We start from the raw sequence: 17,277 nt of genomic DNA, 5'->3' as shown, positions 1-17,277 counted from the left end.
AAGAGACTACTATCAACAATTTATATGCCAATAAAATGGACAACGAGGAAGAAATGGACAAATTCTTAGAAAAGTACAACTTTCCAAAACTCAACCAGGAAGAAATAGAAAATCTTAACAGACCCATCACAAGCACGGAAATTGAAACTGTAATAAAAAATCTTCTGGCAAACAAAAGCCCAGGTCCAGACGGCTTCACAGCTGAATTCTACCAAAAATTTAGAGAAGAGCTAACACCTATCCTGCTCAAACTCTTCCAGAAAATTGCAGAGGATGGTAAACTTCCAAACTCATTCTATGAGGCCACCATCACCCTAATACCAAAACCTGAGAAAGATGCCACAAAAAAAGAAAACTACAGGCCAATATCACTGATGAACATAGATGCAAAAATCCTTAACAAAATTCTAGCAATCAGAATCCAACAACACATTAAAAAGATCATACACCATGACCAAGTGGGCTTTATCCCAGGGATGCAAGGATTCTTCTATATCCGCAAATCAATCAATGTAATACACCACATTAACAAATTGAAAAATAAAAACCATATGATTATCTCAATAGATGCAGAGAAAGCCTTTGACAAAATTCAACATCCATTTATGATCAAAACTCTCCAGAAAGCAGGAATAGAAGGAACATACCTCAACACAATAAAAGCTATATATGACAAACCCACAGCAAACATTATCCTCAATGGTGAAAAATTGAAAGCATTTCCTCTAAAGTCAGGAACTAGACAAGGGTGCCCACTTTCACCATTACTATTCAACATAGTTTTGGAAGTTTTGGCCACAGCAATCAGAACAGAAAAAGAAATAAAAGGAATCCAAATTGGAAAAGAAGAAGTAAAGCTCTCACTGTTTGCAGATGACATGATCCTCTACATAGAAAACCCTAAAGACTCCACCAGAAAATTACTAGAACTAATCAATGACTATAGTAAAGTTGCAGGATATAAAATCAACACACAGAAATCCCTTGCATTCCTATACACTAATAATGAGAAAACAGAAAGAGAAATTAAGGAAACAATTCCATTCACCATTGCAACGGAAAGAATAAAATACTTAGGAATATATCTACCTAAAGAATCTAAAGACCTATATATAGAAAACTATAAAACACTGGTGAAAGAAATCAAAGAGGACACTAACATATGGAGAAATATACCATGTTCATGGATTGGAAGAATCAATATAGTGAAAATGAGTATACTACCCAAAGCAATCTATAGATTCAATGCAATCCCTATCAAGCTACCAACAGCATTCTTCACAGAGCTAGAACAAATAATTTCACAATTTGTATGGAAAAACAAAAAACCTCGAATAGCCAAAGCGATCTTGAGAAAGAAGAATGGAACTGGAGGAATCAACCTACCTGACTTCAGGCTCTACTACAAAGCCACAGTTATCAAGACAGTATGGTACTGGCACAAAGACAGAAATATAGATCAATGGAACAAAATAGAAAGCCCAGAGATAAATCCACGCACATATGGACGCCTTATCTTCGACAAAGGAGGCAAGAATATACAATGGATTAAAGACAATGTCTTTAACAAGTGGTGCTGGGAAATCTGGTCAACCACTTGTAAAAGAATGAAACCAGAACACTTTCTAACACCATACACAAAAATAAACTCAAAATGGATTAAAGATCTCAACATAAGACCAGAAACTATAAAACTCCTAGAGGAGAACATAGGCAAAACACTCTTGGACATACATCACAGCAGGATCCTCTATGACCCACCTCCCAGAATATTGGAAATAAAAGCAAAAATAAACAAATGGGACCTAATTAACCTTAAAAGCTTCTGCACATCAAAGGAAACTATTAGCAAGGTGAAAAGACAGCCTTCAGAATGGGAGAAGATAATAGCAAATGAAGCAACTGACAAACAACTAATCTCGAGAATATACAAGCAACTCCTACAGCTCAACTCCAGAAAAATAAATGACCCAATCAAAAAATGGGCCAAAGAACTAAATAGACATTTTTCCAAAGAAGACATACAGATGGCTAACAAACACATGAAAAGATGCTCAACATCACTCATTATCAGAGAAATGCAAATCAAAACCACTATGAGGTACCATTTCACACCAGTCAGAATGGCTGTGATCCAAAAGTCTACAAGTAATAAATGCTGGAGAGGGTGTGGAGAAAAGGGAACCCTCTTACACTGTTGGTGGGAATGCAAACTAGTACAGCCACTATGGAGAACAGTGTGGAGATTCCTTAAAAAACTGGAAATAGACCTGCCTTATGATCCAGCAATCCCACTGGTGGGCATAGACACTGAGGAAACCAGAATTGAAAGAGACACGTGTACCCCAATGTTCATCGCAGCACTGTTTATAATAGCCAGGACATGGAAGCAACCTAGATGTCCATCAGCAGATGAATGGATAAGCAAGCTGTGGTACATATACACAATGGAGTATTATTCAGCCATTAAAAAGAATACATTTGAATCAGTTCTAATGAGGTGGATGAAACTGGAGCCTATTATACAGAGTGAAGTAAGCCAGAAACAAAAACACCAATACAGTATACTAATGCATATATATGGAATTTAGAAAGATGGTAACAATAACCCTGTGTACGAGACAGCAAAAGAGACACTGATGTATAGAACAGTCTTATGGACTCTGTGGGAGAGGGAGAGGGCGGGAAGATTTGGGAGAATGGCATTGAAACATGTAAAATATCATGTATGAAACGAGTTGCCAGTCCAGGTTCGATGCATGATACTGGATGCTAGGGGCTGGTGCACTGGGACGACCCAGAGGGATGGAATGGGGAGGGAGGAGGGAGGAGGGTTCAGGATGGGGAACACATGTATACCTGTGGTGGATTCATTTTGATATTTGGCAAAACTAATACAGTTATGTAAAGTTTAAAAATAAAATAAAATTAAAAAAAAAAAGAAGAAAAAAAGTGTTGTTGTTTAGTCAGTAAGTCATATCCAACTCTTTGTGACCCCATGGATTGTAGTATGTCAGGCTCCTCTTTCCTCCCACTGTCTCCCAAAGTTTGCTCAAATTCATGACCATTGAGTCAGTGATGCCATCCAACCATCTCTTCCTCTGTCACCCCCTTCTGCTTTTGCCTTCCATCTTTCCCAGCATCAGGGTGTTTTCCAGTGAGTCAGTTCCTTGCATCAGGTGGCCAGAATATTGGAGTTTCAGAAATAGTCCTTAAAATGAATATCCAGGGTTGATTTCCTTTAGAATCAGACTGATCTGATCTCCTTGCAGTTGAAGGGACTCTCAAAAAATATCATCTTTAACAATTAAAAAAGTAACACAGTAGATGGTGGGCTGGGTTTGGCTTGCAGGCCATAGTTTGACAACCCATGGTATAAAACAAAGCAGTCTGTGATGAAACAAATAGGTAAATGTGTGTGTGTCTATGTCACTTGATGCGTCTGGTTAACCATGCGTCTGTTACCAAGAAAGGCTCACTGTGCATAGAATGTGCATAGAACCCCGTACTATAGCATTGGCTTTTGAGAAAAGGAAGTTTTATTGTGAGGTCAGCTGGCAAGGAGACAGGAGGCAAGGCTCTCAAATCTGGTTCTTCACCCCAAGGTTAAAGGAGAAATTTAAGGGGTTTGAGGAATCAGCTGATTGGCCAGTCTTAAATCAGCCCATTTGAACTACTTGTGCTGCTGGAAGCCATGGTTTCCTTTTCTCTTGGGAGGGCAGAATATATTGCTTTACAATGTTGTGTTTGTTTCTGCTATAGAACAAAGTGAATCGACTGTATGCATCCATATATCCCCTCCCTTCAGCCTCCCTCCCACACCCACATCCCACTCCTCTAAGCCATCCCAGAGCCCCAAGCTGAGCTCCCTGTGCTATGCAGCAGCTTGCCACTAGCTGTCTATTTTACACATGGTAGTGTATATATGTCTGTGCTACTTTCTCAGTTGGCCACCTCCCTCTTCCCCCTCTTGTCCACATGTCCATTCTTTATGACTGCATTTCTATTTCTACCCTGCAATAGGTTCAGCAGTACCGTTTTCCTAGATTCCATATATATGCATTAATAGACCATGATTTTTTTTCTCTTTCAGACTTACTTCACTCTGTATGACAGACTCTAGGTCCTAATTTTATTTCTTTTTGTGGGTGAGTAATATTCTATTGTATATATGTAGATCTTGTTTATCGATTTTTGTGTCACTGGACATTTAGGCTGCTTCCATGTCTTGGCTATTGTGAATAGACCTGCATTGAACATTGGGGTACATGTGTCTTTGAATTATGGTTTTCTCAGGGTATATGCCCAGTAGTGGGGTTTCTGAGTCATATGGTGGTTCTATTTTTGTTTTTTTAAGGAACCTCCATACTGTTCTCCATTGTGGCTGCACCAATTTACATTCCCACCAACACTGCAAGAGGGTTCTCTTTTCTCCACACGCTCTCCACCATTTATTGTTTATATAATTTTTTGCTGACGGCCATTCTGACCAGTGTGAGGTGATACATCATTGTAGTTTTGATTTGCATTTCTCTAATTATTACCGACATTGAGCATGATTTCATGAGCTTTTTGCCCATCTGTATGTCTTCTCTGGAGAACTGTCTGTTGATTTGTTTATTTTGGCTGTGCTGGGTCTTTCTTGCTGTGTGAGGGCTTTCTCTATTTGTGCTGCATGGGAGCTACTCTCCAGCTGTGGTGTGTGGGTTTCTCATTTCGGTGGCTTCTCTTGTTGCAGAGCATGGGCTCTAGGCACGTGGGTTTCAGTAGTTGTGGCTCGCGGGCCTAGTTGCTCTGCAGCATGTGAGATCTTCCCAAACCAGGGATTGAACCAGTGTCCCCTGCATTGCAAGGCATATTCTTAACTACTGGGTCACTAGGGAAGCCCTCATGGTAAGTTTCAATTTGTATTGCTCTACTAATTAGTGATGTTGAGCATAACATCCCCATTCATCTGCTCTCTAGGTCCATGACTGAATACTGAGGCTTAAACAGCAATTGGTCCACACGTGGGATGAGTGCTAGGGTTTTAGGACCTGGGGTTTTGGTTCTGGCTGATTTTCTGTGGCCTGACAGACCAAATTATTTCCCAGGTGATGCTAGTGGTAAAGAACCCGCCTGCCAGCTCAGGAGACACAAGAGAGGTGCATTTGATCCCTGGGTCGGGAGGATCCCTGGAGGACGAAATGGCAATCCACTCCAGTGTTCTTGCCTGGGAAATCCCATGGACAGAGGAGCCTGGCAGGCTACAGTCCATGGGGTTGCAGACAGTTGGATACAACTGAGTGACTTAGCATGCATGCATGATGGGCCAAATTATTTCCATTAGTTATATTACTATCCATCTTTTGGTGGCCTGGGGAGTGAGTGATGGCTGGTTCTTCCAACATTCTAACAGAGTCTAGTAAGTCCTGGATCTCCTCTGTGAATTTCTTTCCTTCCTGATGTTCATAGACCTCTCTTTTCATATGGCCCCACATACTTGTACCACAGAGAAGGTGTACTTAGAATGAGTAGCAGGAGTTACCTTTTTCTTAGCTCCAAGGTGCAGGGCTCTCAAGCAGGTTATTAGCTCTGCCTTCTGGGCAGACATACCTGGAGGAGGATTTCTGCTTCTAGGGCTTCCTGATGTGTTACTGTTGCATACCAAAGAGTCCCCCGTCCATGAAGTTGCTCCCATTTGTAAGCATTTCCATATCTGGATTGTCAGGTCAGGTCTGCTAGAATGGACTTGAGTGAATTGTACAGAAAGGCCTTATGGCATTCTGCAGTCTATCTCAGTGGCTCATTGTCATTTCCTTTAAGAGCGTCATATAGGGGTTTACCATGATCCCAAACTTAGGGATCCAAATACAACAAAGCCCAGCCATTCCTAAGAATCCTCAGGATTGCCTTCTGGTGGTTGATGCCGTTACTCTAATGCGTCCCTTCCATTTGGAATATGTTTTTTTGTCATAAATATTTTACAGTTGGTTGAGAAGTTTTCACTTTTCCCATGGACACTTTATATCCCCAGTCTGCCAGAAAGTTGAAAGTAAGGATTGTATTTTGGCCTGAAGCTTCCTTCGTTTTACTGGCCATTAGGTATATTATTCATATATTGCAGTACAACTCTTTGATTTAATTGGCGGTCCCTTAAGTCCTTGGCTAAGGCTTGCCGAGAAGATGGTGGGGGCATTCTTCGATCCTTGTGGGAGCATCATCCAACAATAGCGTTGTTTCATATTAGTCTCTGGATCATCTCATTCAAAGGCAACAGTTTCTAGGCCTCAGGACTGAGTGGTATGCAGTACAAGGGATCTTTTAGGTCCAGAATTGTAAACCAGCAAAAGTCTCCAAATAAGATTGTAAGTAAAAGTATAAGAATTTGGCACTGTGGGACATACATCGTGTACAATTTAGTCAATGGGTCTCAGATCCCATGCAAACAATAATCTCTGGCCCCTGGCTTTTGTACCGGCAGTATTGGAGTATTTTATTGATATTGGTAAGTTTGATAAGGGGCTTCCCTGGAACCTAAGATGGTAGGTAGAGAATCTGCCTGCAATGCAGGAGACCCAGGTTGGATCCCTGGGTAAGGAAGATCTTCTGGAAAAGGGAATGGCTACCCACTCCAGTATCCCCGCATGGAGAATCCCATGGACAGAGGAGCCTGGTGGGCTACAGTCCATGAGGTTGTAAAGAATGGGACATGACTGAACCACTAACGCTACACGTTGGATTACTTGGCATTTAATAAAGGTGGTTCTCAGAAGCTTTAAACTTCACATGCCTCTTTAAAGGTTATTGCTTTTTCAGTTCTGACACTTGGCACCGGGCTGGAGTTTTCCTCCTACTGGGTCAGCGGTCTTGGCTCTTCCTGGCCTCCCCGCAACTCAAGCATCAGCTCTTACCTTTTGTAGAATTTCTTCAGGGACTTCTGGTTGAAGTTTGTCTCTCCATTGTCATGCACAGCTTGGATGGGGCAGGCTTGACCTAGGAGTACTTTAGTGTCTACTTTTTCTGGTGAGAAAGTCACTTGGGCATTTAACTTTGTTAGATTTTCCCCCAGTAAGGGAATAGGGCATTCAGGCAGATACAGAAAGCTGTGCCCTACATATGCTCCACACCACCCCCCCCCCCACCAATTATATCAGATCTGAGGTAGAAAATGGAAAGTGTACATGTACGAATGCCCTAGGTTGACCCTGGTCATCTAGCCCTTTGGGAACTTGTTTCATTTGATACTGCCCTGCCTGAGGGCAATTGAAAAGATACAAATTTTAAATATGTTTAAATTTAAATTAAACATTTTCAATATAATAAACAATCTACTCTTTTAAGCCATAGTTTTTTGATCCCTATTTTACATATGAGAAAACAGAGGCACAGAGAAGGTAATTCACATTCCCCAATGCCCTCAATTTAGTAAGTGGCTAGAATGGCATTTGAACCCAGGCCATCTGTGGGGAAGAATCCATGACACCAAACTATTTCTCCAAAACTGGAGAGTAAGAAGGATCTTCAGGCTTCCCTGGTGGCTCAGTGGTAAAGAATCCTTCTGCCAAACAGGAGACCTGGGTTTGATCCCTGATCCAGGAAGATCTCACATTTCGCAGAGCACCTCAGCCTGCGCATCACAACTACTGACCCTGTGCTCTAGAGCCGGGGAACCACAACTGCTGAGCCCATGTGCCACAACTACTGAAGTCCAAGCGCCTCGTGCCCATGGTGTGCAACAGGCGAAGCCACCACAATAAGGAACCCACATACCGCAACTAGAGAAGAGCCTGAGCAGTAATGAAGCCCTAGCACAACCTAAAAGTCAATTTCTAGTTATAAAGATGAAGAGATACTCACCTGGTGCTTGCTTCTATCTAGAGGAGAACAGTTAATTGACATACATAGGATCTGAGACATTGTCAGAGAGAGGAAAATGAAAGTGTTAGTTACTCGGTCGAGTCCGACCGTTTGCGACCCCATGGATTGGAGCCTGCTAGGCTATTCCATTCATGGAATTCTCCAGGCAAGAACACTGGAGTGGGTGGACATTCCCTTCTCCCAGGGATCTCCCTGACCCTTGGACTAAACCAGGGTCTCCTGCATTGCAGGCCGATTCTTTACAGTCTAAGCTACAGGGAGGAATATTTGTGAATATTTGAATATTTGTAAATATTCAAAGCAGTTTGCAAACTTTAGGGAGACTCAGACTGACCATGTGTCAATCTGAGGACCATGTCTTATCAAGGACCATAAGACAGGCAAGATCTGTACAATTTTACCTTTTGCCTTATTAACCACACCTAGGCACAGAAGAAACATATTTTGAGTGTTTTTGTTAGGATATTAGGGTTTACATGTGTAGAGACTTCATCTGATCAAATAGAGTTGACCGAGAGGCTGAATTTTTAAAGGGGAAGAGAAAAAAATAAAGATTTTTTTGGCTGTGCTGGGTCTGTGTTGCTGCACATGGCCTTAGTTCTCCTGAGGCATGTGGAATCAAAATTCCCGGACCAGAGATCGAACCTGTATCCCCTGTGTTGGAAGGCAGCTTCTTAACCACTGGACCACCAGGGAAGTCCCTATCATTTTCTTAAGAAACCCTTTTTTTTTAACTGGAAAATTTATTTCTGCATAGTCACAAAAAGATCAAAAGTTCAGTCTTCTCCCCATTTTGAAAGCAGATCCCAGAAGGCCACACTGAGGTCAAGAACAGGCTGATTTGGGGCCACAGGGTGTGGGCACAGGTGGGCACAGTCTGCAGTGAGCTAATGGTCAAGGTGAGGTCAGCACCCCTCTGGGCGTTTCATCACCTCAGCCCTGCTTCTACATGTTCGTTTCCCAGGGCTTGGGCTCTGCCACACTCCTAGTCTGCTCTCCAGTGAGGTTTTCCACTCCCATGACCACACACAATCTATATAGGGATCATGATATTTCCCATAGGTCTATTTCTAAAGCTGACATCCACATTCACTCTGAACTCCAGATTCATTTTTCTGGCTACCTGCATGACAGTTCCACTTGGATGTCTAATATGCATCTCAGATTTTACATGACATGCCTTCTCCAACCTTCCATCCCAGCTGTGCCCCTGGAAAAAGACCTCAAATTGATAAAATGGCACCACCATCAACCCAGGCTAAATTAGATTAATTTCTTCATATCTCACTCTTCATCTCTGGTCCATGAAGAAACCTTGCTGATGTATCCCAATCCATCTGCAATGTGTCTACATCTCTTCATTTCTTCATCCTCCACTCCAGTTCAACCACCATTGTCTTTCACCTGGACCAGCTGTGATACCTCCCAGCTTCAACCCTTCCCACACTACATTCCTCAATACAGCCAGTACCAGTGACTTCATATTCAGGGGGATTCATTTTACTTTATATTCAGTATCACAAATTGACCTTCATTCAAGAGCTTATATTTTTCACTGTAGAAGGGCTACATAGATTCACCCTCAATGGAAATGAGGTAAATTTTGAGTGGTACCACGTTACTTGATCACAGGGTGGTACAGTTCAAGTAAAAATTACACGGGGATGTTTTATAAGGGTAGCATCCATGCTCAACTGACCACAGGAAGTGTGTCTCTAGGAAAGCCAGCCCTGCCACCCTTAGATTGTCACTGTAGCCCAGGGTGAGCTTGTCAGAGAGGGACTCTGCTATGCCAGCATCTAGGGCTATCATCTTGCTACCCAGAAGTCTGCTTCAAACCAACTGAAGACCCCTTTATTTCATTCCCTTCCCAATCCCATTCCCTTCACTGTTTCTGGAGATCTACACCAATCATGATTTTCAGGCCATATTTTTATAGCTCATCTATTCACAGTCACCCACATTCACCAAAGCCTCACCTCACCCACGCCCACCCCATGTACCACAGTTTATTAGGGGAAGGTACATTTTGTATTGTTCAGGGTCCTATGGGTCCCCTTCTTCCCTCCCTCTGTGCAGATCTTGAGCTGGCTGTGGACAGGGCATTGGTAGCTCAAGAGACTCCTGGATACCTGTTTTAAAACTTGAAAGGTTAAGGGTTTGCACGCATAAATCAACAAGGGACCTTTATTTCTTCAGGAAGGAATTACTTTATTGGAAGAACTGGCAACACTAAAAGAAGGAAAACTTAAGTGATCTTATTCTGTGAAGTTATTCTGCAAGAGCAATACTGCAGTCTGCATGGCAGGCAGGGTGACCTTGGGCTGTCACCCAGGTCTCGGGGGAAAGTCCAGTCCAGGTTCAGTCCTCCTTGTCACTGTCACCCACGGTGAGCTTGTCAAGGGCGTAGTCTTCCAGGCTGCCTTCCGGGGACCCCACGTTGCTCAGGTTGCTGACATGGTCCCCCAGCTCCTTGATGAACTTGTCCTGCTGGTCCAGGTAGCCGGTCCCCAGGAAGCTGCACAGATGGGCGTCGCTGCTGTCGGTGGCCAGCTTGTGCAGGTCGAGCAGGCTCTGGTTGACGTACTTCTCCAGGTGCAGGGTGTCTAGCATGGCCTGGAGTCCGCTCTTCCACTGTTGGGTCTCAGGCTTTCTGATGTCGAGGAAGCAGATGCGGCCCCCACGCTGGATCTGCAGCAACATCAGGTTTTCGGCTGTCTTGCTGTGCTCGTTGGAGCGGAGCAGGAAGAAGTTGGAGAAATGCTTCAAGCCCACATCATCATGGTTGAGGTAGAAAGCCACGGCCAGGCACTGGAAGGAGGCGTGAAACTCCAGGGTGGCGTGGTTGTTGATTGCGGCTTCGCACTCGGGGCGGTAGTTCTGACGCTCCTGTGAGGGCGATGTGGGCAGCAGGGCAGGCCACTCCCCGACCCAGGGAATGGCAGCTGGGGCAAAGCGTCTACGGGGCAGGAATCTGCGGGGGCGGGGGCGGGGGCGGGGGCGCCAGAGGGCTCCTGGGAACTTTCCCATTGTGGACGATGTGGGTGGCCGGAGGCGGGCTCCCGGCCAGATGACAGGTGGCTGGGTGTGGGCTCTGGGATGGACCGGTAATGGCGTCTGTTGGGCAGGGGTCAGTGCCTGAGCTTGAGATTGGTTCAGGAAGAGGTCCCGTGGGTGGGCGGGATCTGTGGCCAGGGCTTAACCACTGTCTAACAAAGCCAGGGTGTGGCCAGGGCGTGGCCAGGGCGAGACCACTGTCTATCAAAGCCAGGGTGTGGCCAGGGCGAGACCACAGTCTATCAAAGCCAGGGTGTGGCCAGGGCAAGACCACTGTCTATCAAAGCCAGGGTGTGGCCAGGGCGAGACCACTGTCTATCAAAGCCAGGGTGTGGCCAGGGCGAGACCACTGTCTATCAAAGCCAGGGTGAAGCAGAGCTGCTTTGAACTGAGTACTTCGCATCCACAAAGTTTTTAATTTTGCCGTAATACTTTTTTTTCCAAGGACTTTCTCTTATTCTCTAATTACTCCCTTTTATAGCACCCTGTTCCCATTTTATAAACCCACTGTCATTTTTACAGTTCTGAGAATATGAATTTGGATTGTTTGGTAATGTTCTCTTCTGTTTCCTGTAGTATATTTGTCTTTTTCTCCATAAATCGTTCTATTTATTCATCATGGTCTCTTTCACTTCCGTCAAATATCTGGTAATATTTGTCCATCCATATTTGGGAGTAAAGGACTCAGGTTCGATCCCTGCATCTGGAAGATCTCTGGAGAAGGGAATGGCTATCTACTCCAGTATTCTGGCCTGGAGAATCCCATGGACAGAGGAGCCTGGCTGGCTAATGTTAGTGGGGTCGCACAGAGTCTGACAGGACTGAACGACTAACACTTCCACGTTTTTCATTGTGATTTCACCACCTCACCCCCACCCAACCCCCCGCTCAGCCCCGCCTTGTGGTTCTTGTTATGATTGCAAGAGGTGTCTCAGCAACAACCCTTAGGGAACTTTGTAAAGAAAATATGGCTTATTACTCACAGGTGCTGGAGGCTGCACGGCATGCATTGGGCTGCACAGCCTGATCATGGGTAGAAAATGAGTACATGTGCCACCTGGGTCGCTTTTATTGGGGTCTAGGATGGGATGTCTAGCGTGTCACAGATTTAGTCTTTCTTGGTGAATTTAAAACAAGAGCGTGAATTAAAATGTCAGAAGGGAAAACCAAGTGGTCAGATGGTCAGTTATCCTAGTTATCCAGTGATGTCTAAAACAAAGGAAACTTCTGTGATGGGGAAGCCTGGTTCTCATCTAGTCTGGTAGCTGGCACTGTGTTTATTTAAGACAGCTGTCTGTGATGTGGATGCCTTGGCAATCAACAGCTTAAGATCAGACACTTATGTTACAATAAAAAAAAAAAACATTAAAAACAAACAAACAAAAAAAAACAACTCAGGGGATTTCCGTGGTAGCCCAGTGGCTACAACCCCAAGCTCCCAGTGCAGGGGGCCTGGGTTCAGTCCCTGGTTGGGGAACGAGATCCCACATACTGCAGCTCAGACCCAGTGCAGGCAAACAAAACAACCCAGGTGCTTAGAGTACAGTCCAGCCTGTGATACTGAGACAGCAGAGTTAGGAGGTGAGAACATGAATGGCCTTCAGTATTTGTAGGCAGCAGCGCTGTCTGTTTTTGGTGCACCTTTTGGCCTGAGAACTGACTGACAGTCTGACGGGCCTCTTGGTCTAGAGTTGGGTCAGCCAGCCAGCACCCAGCAAGTTCCGCCAGATAACATCATAGTGGCTCGTCCTCTGGTACCATCAGGCAGTGCACTTAGTCCATTGTTTCTGGAACGTCTCAGTCCACATTGCAGTGTTCCACAATGTGAACTGGGGAGCAAGCCATCTGGGTGAGCAGCTGCATCTCCAACATGGTGCCCTGGCCCTTGGGTGTCATCTCCAGTGGACAAGGCATAGGCATCTCCGATGGTGAACTCCTGGCCTGGGACGATGTCGCCTGGGATGGGATCATCTCCAGCGATGAGTCTGTCTCACTCACGAGTCAGGTCCTCTGGAGTGGAGGCCACCCAGGGGTGGGAACCCATGTGGATATGCAGTGTTGGTCATCGGCTGGGCATAGGCTAGCCTGATATAACATAGAGGCTTCCTTGAGGACTGCAGGGCATGCTGCCTGTGGAACAAATTGTTGAGAGCTCTCTGGGGTCATCAAGGACATCTTCAGCAGTGGAATGAGTGGCTGTCCTTTCCTTCCTGGAAGAGCTCATCCAAAGCACATGAATATTCTGGGGACATTTATATCCTAGGCTACAGGCGATCTTATGGATGCTACTTAGGCACAACCATGAGGGCAGTCCCTGCACAGATCCTGGGAGCACATTCCCCATATCCAGATGGGTTTTGTGGAGGAGCGATCATAGGGCCAGTTGGCTTGTAGCACTATTTGGTGTTGATCCTGGAGGGCAAGTATCGTTTGGATGTTGCTTCCAGACAGCCTGTTGCCTTTAAAGGGCTTCCCTGGTGATTCAGAGGCTAAAGAACCTGCCTGCAAGGTGGGAGACCTGGGTTTGATCCCTGGGTCGGGAGGATCCCCTGGAGAAGGGAATGGCTACCCAATCCAGTATTCTTGTCTGGAGAATCCCATGGACAGAGCAGCCTAGCGGGCTACAGTTCACAAGGTCGCAAAGAGTCAGACAGGACTGACTAACAGTACACTACTAAGTTTGGATTACTTGGCATTTAATAAAGGTGGTTGTCAGAGGCTTTATTCTTCACATGCCTCTTTAAAGGCAGTTGCTTTTTCAGTTCTGATACTTGGCATTGAGCTGGAGCTTTCCCATTACTGGGTCAGCAGTCTTGACTCTTCCTGGCCTCCCCACAACTCATGCAGCCACTCTTATCTTTTGTAGAATTTCTTCAGGGACTTCTGGTTGAAGTTTGTCTCTCCATTGTCATAGCACATCTTGGATAATGCAGGCTTGACCTAGGAGTACTTTAGTGTCTACTTTTTCTGGTGAGAAAGTCACTTGGGCATTTAACTTTTTTAGATCTCTCCCCATAAGGGAATAGGGCATTCAGGCCAATACAGAAAGCTGTGCCCTATGTATGCTTCCCCCCGCAATTATATAAGATCTGAGGTAGAAAATGGAGAGTGTACATGTATGAATGCCCTGGGTTAACCTTGATGATCTAGAGCTTTTGGAACTTGTTTCATTGGGTATTGCCCTGCCGGAGGCTGAGAACCCCCTGCGCCAAATTTAGTACCCTGGTAGGTTCAAGGATGGGGAGACCAATCCCTTTGGCCTCTCTGGTGAGGCAGGGTTCAGGGCTATAGGTGGATCTGTGGCCTTTGGAGGAGTATTGATGGAAGCTCTAAACTTTGTGGAGGGATTCTCACTTTTTATGGCGGGGGAAGCATGGGAGTCACTGAAGGAGGAGCCAGATGGACTCAGTCAGGATTGTCATTAGGCTCTGACCCAAGCGAGACAGGCTTTTTCTGAGGTTCAGTCTTCTCCCTGAACCATACCTTCCTTCTCTTCTGCAAATTCATATTCTTCAGAATAACTTAGAAAAACCGGTTGAGGTCAGACATTGTGAACGCACTCCTTGTACCTGCCTACTCTTGATCTGAGGGGAGTTGATAACGCCAGTGCCAGGCAGAGCTAATGGGAGGACCACCAAGAGTTCTCCATCTGGGAGTACGTCCTCTGAAGAAAGACTGGCCCTTCGTGAAGCCAGAGCTCAGAGGTTGGCGGACCATTTTACACCACTGTATGGCTCAAGCTAGTTGACTTTTACGCCAGCAAAACCACGAAGGGCTGAGCACAAGTGCCAGTAGGAAATGCCTGCCACCTCTTCCCAGCCTTCATGGATGGGGCTCAACCTGCAGTCTTCTGAGAAACGCGAGGTCTGGGTGATGTGGGAAATTTGGTGGCACCAAACATTGCTTTCATGGGTGCTGCAGGGAAGCAGCAGGGTTTGCCAGTCTGGGCTCACAGTACACTTTGTCTCTTGGTAGGAAAAATCGAGGCACACGAGAGACTTGCCCCTCAACCACTCTCCACTTTTGTGCTGGTTCTGAAGGGTTAGCCAGCCCCTCTGAGAATGGATGTTTTGAGGAGAGAGAGAACAGACAACCCCTAAGTCAAAGGCTTAGTCTGTATCCCAGGTTTCAAACCCAAGAACTGAGAACAGTCTATGGATTGTCCTGTCTTAAAAAAACTGGCCTCCTTCATTCCCCGCCCCCACCCTAAACAGTCTAAGAAATTTAAGAGAGGGAGCTGGAGCGTAGTTTAATTTCTGGAGCAAAGGCGGCAGTGACTATCCACAGTTTAGCTGTAAGAATTTCCTGGAGAAGCCACGGAGGAGAATGGACCAGCTCCAGGATGACCAGCTTGGGTTTGAGGGTTCACTTAAGGAAGACAGAAAAAGAAGCCATCCCTTAGAGATAGTTGGCACAAATGGTAGCTTGAAAGCACCCAGCTGCCAAGGAAGCCGTCCCAGCAGTTCCAAGACTGGAGCCCATTTGGTCAGAGGCTCCTAATAGCTTTTCCCCTGGTGCTAAGCGGCAGGCTTGCCTATCACCGAGGGGCCTGTGAGAGTCCAGGCTCCATCTCACTTGCCACCTTGAAGAACTTACCCAATGAGGAGGAGGGTGAAAGATGTGATTGTATCACCTGGGAAAAAGTGAAGTGCAGAAGCTCTGATAAAACACAGTGGTTAAAGTGTGCGGGTGTCTGTTGGTGTGTCTGTGTCACCATGTATGAAACATCAAATGCAAGAAGAGGTTTCCAAAGCCCTTTGTATAACTGCTGTTGAAGGCACATTAAGTTTTTATTGTGTTTGCTTCAGTCCTAACACGAGGGTATGCTGAGTTCATCTCGAGGCGTCTGCATTATTTGCCGGTGCTGCACATGATTCCAAGGTGGAGCCATGTTTGACAACTAGGATGCTAAAGAATGCTTCTCAAAATCCAGTGTGCATATTCATCACCTGGGACTTTGTTAAAATGTCGATTCTGCTTCAGGAAGCCTGGGGTAGTGCTTAAAACTGAAGACTACTGAGTATCTAACAGGCTGTCAGGCGAGATGGCCACTGCTGGTTCCCACAGCACAGTTTGAGGAGTAAGGTTCTCGTGCTGGCTTTAGTTGCCTGGGATGTCCGGGTCCTGCCCCAGGGACTCATGTAATTAGTCTGGGATGTGTCTGCAGCAGCCAGCATCTTAAAAGCTCTATAGGCAATTCCAATGTACAGCAAAGCTTGTGACCCTCGATGGCAAAGTGCATGGTGATTTATCAAGTGTAATTATTATTTTATCAGTAGCCCTAAGGTGGTCTTCTCTTCCCATTCCACTCACCCTGACTTACTCCTCTCCCACCATCATAGATGGGATCAGGATTACCTCTACATCCTTCCTATGTTTCCCATCTGTGAGGTGTGAACTGTAGCTCAGGATAAAAAGAGGAGGCTCAGGCAACCTGAGTTGCAGAAGATGAGGCAAAAAGGGTTCTGGGGGCCAATTTAAAGAAAAAGCTAGTTGAAACAGAATGTGGCAGAGGCATTGCCAAGAAAACTTCTCACCTGGAAACTTGCCTTCAGTCTTGGGCCTGAGTCTGCAGCAGTGAAAAGAGCAATCTGTTCTCCTGATTCCTAAGGTAACACTTGACAATCAAGCAGTTACAAAGGATTTTTCCCCTTCAGTTAGTACAATGACAAGATTGGTGAAAATGCAAGAGAACCCCGTGGCAAAGAAAAGATAAATAAAAAATGCTTTCTCCGAAGTATAAACACCACAAGGGAACTTACAAGTAGTGTATGATGGTGATGATGGTGATGACGAGAAAAGATGATTACACAAAGTACTTATTATGTGCTGGCCACTGTTCTAAGCATTTAAAATATACTAAATCATCTAGTCTTTTAAGCAACAGTTTTATGATCCATATTTTACATGTGAGAAAACAGAGGCACAGAAAAGGTAATTAACATGTCCCAATTCCCTCAGTTTAGTAAGTGGCTCGACTGGGATTTGAACCCAGGCCGTCCATTGGGAAGAATCCACAACACTGAACTGTTTCTCCAAAACAGGAGAGTAAGAAGGATCTTCAGGCTTACCTGGTAGCTCAGTGGTAAAGAATCCTCCTGCCAAAGCATGAAACATGGGTTTGTTCCTTTATCCCAGCAGATCCCGCATTTTGCAGAGCAACTCAGGTAGTGTATCACAACTGCTGAATCTGTGCTCTAGAGTTGGAGGCAGCTACTGAAGTCCAAGCACCTCAAGACCATGGTGTGCAACAGGGGAAGCCACCACAATGAGAAACCCACATACTGCAACTAGAGAAAAGCCTGTGCAGTGATGAACACCTAGCACAGCCAAAAATAAAGAATATATATATATATATTT

At 45.2% G+C, this 17,277-nt stretch overlaps 1 protein-coding gene across 1 annotated transcript; it reads right to left on the bottom strand.

Moving 5' to 3' along the window:
- Positions 1 to 10,068: 10,068 nt before the first annotated feature.
- LOC129640129 (ferritin heavy chain-like) lies at positions 10,069 to 10,967 on the bottom strand. Its single transcript, XM_055565386.1, has one exon. It carries the CDS (start codon positions 10,888 to 10,890, stop codon positions 10,222 to 10,224), a length of 669 nt encoding a protein of 222 aa, XP_055421361.1. The 5' UTR covers positions 10,891 to 10,967; the 3' UTR covers positions 10,069 to 10,221.
- Positions 10,968 to 17,277: the final 6,310 nt, after the last annotated feature.

Source organism: Bubalus kerabau, chromosome X, assembly GCF_029407905.1.
Source record: "Bubalus kerabau isolate K-KA32 ecotype Philippines breed swamp buffalo chromosome X, PCC_UOA_SB_1v2, whole genome shotgun sequence".
Lineage (NCBI taxonomy): Eukaryota > Metazoa > Chordata > Mammalia > Artiodactyla > Bovidae > Bubalus > Bubalus kerabau.
The sequence above is the reverse complement of the archived record's forward strand: the minus strand, read 5'-3'. Positions and strand labels throughout refer to the sequence as shown.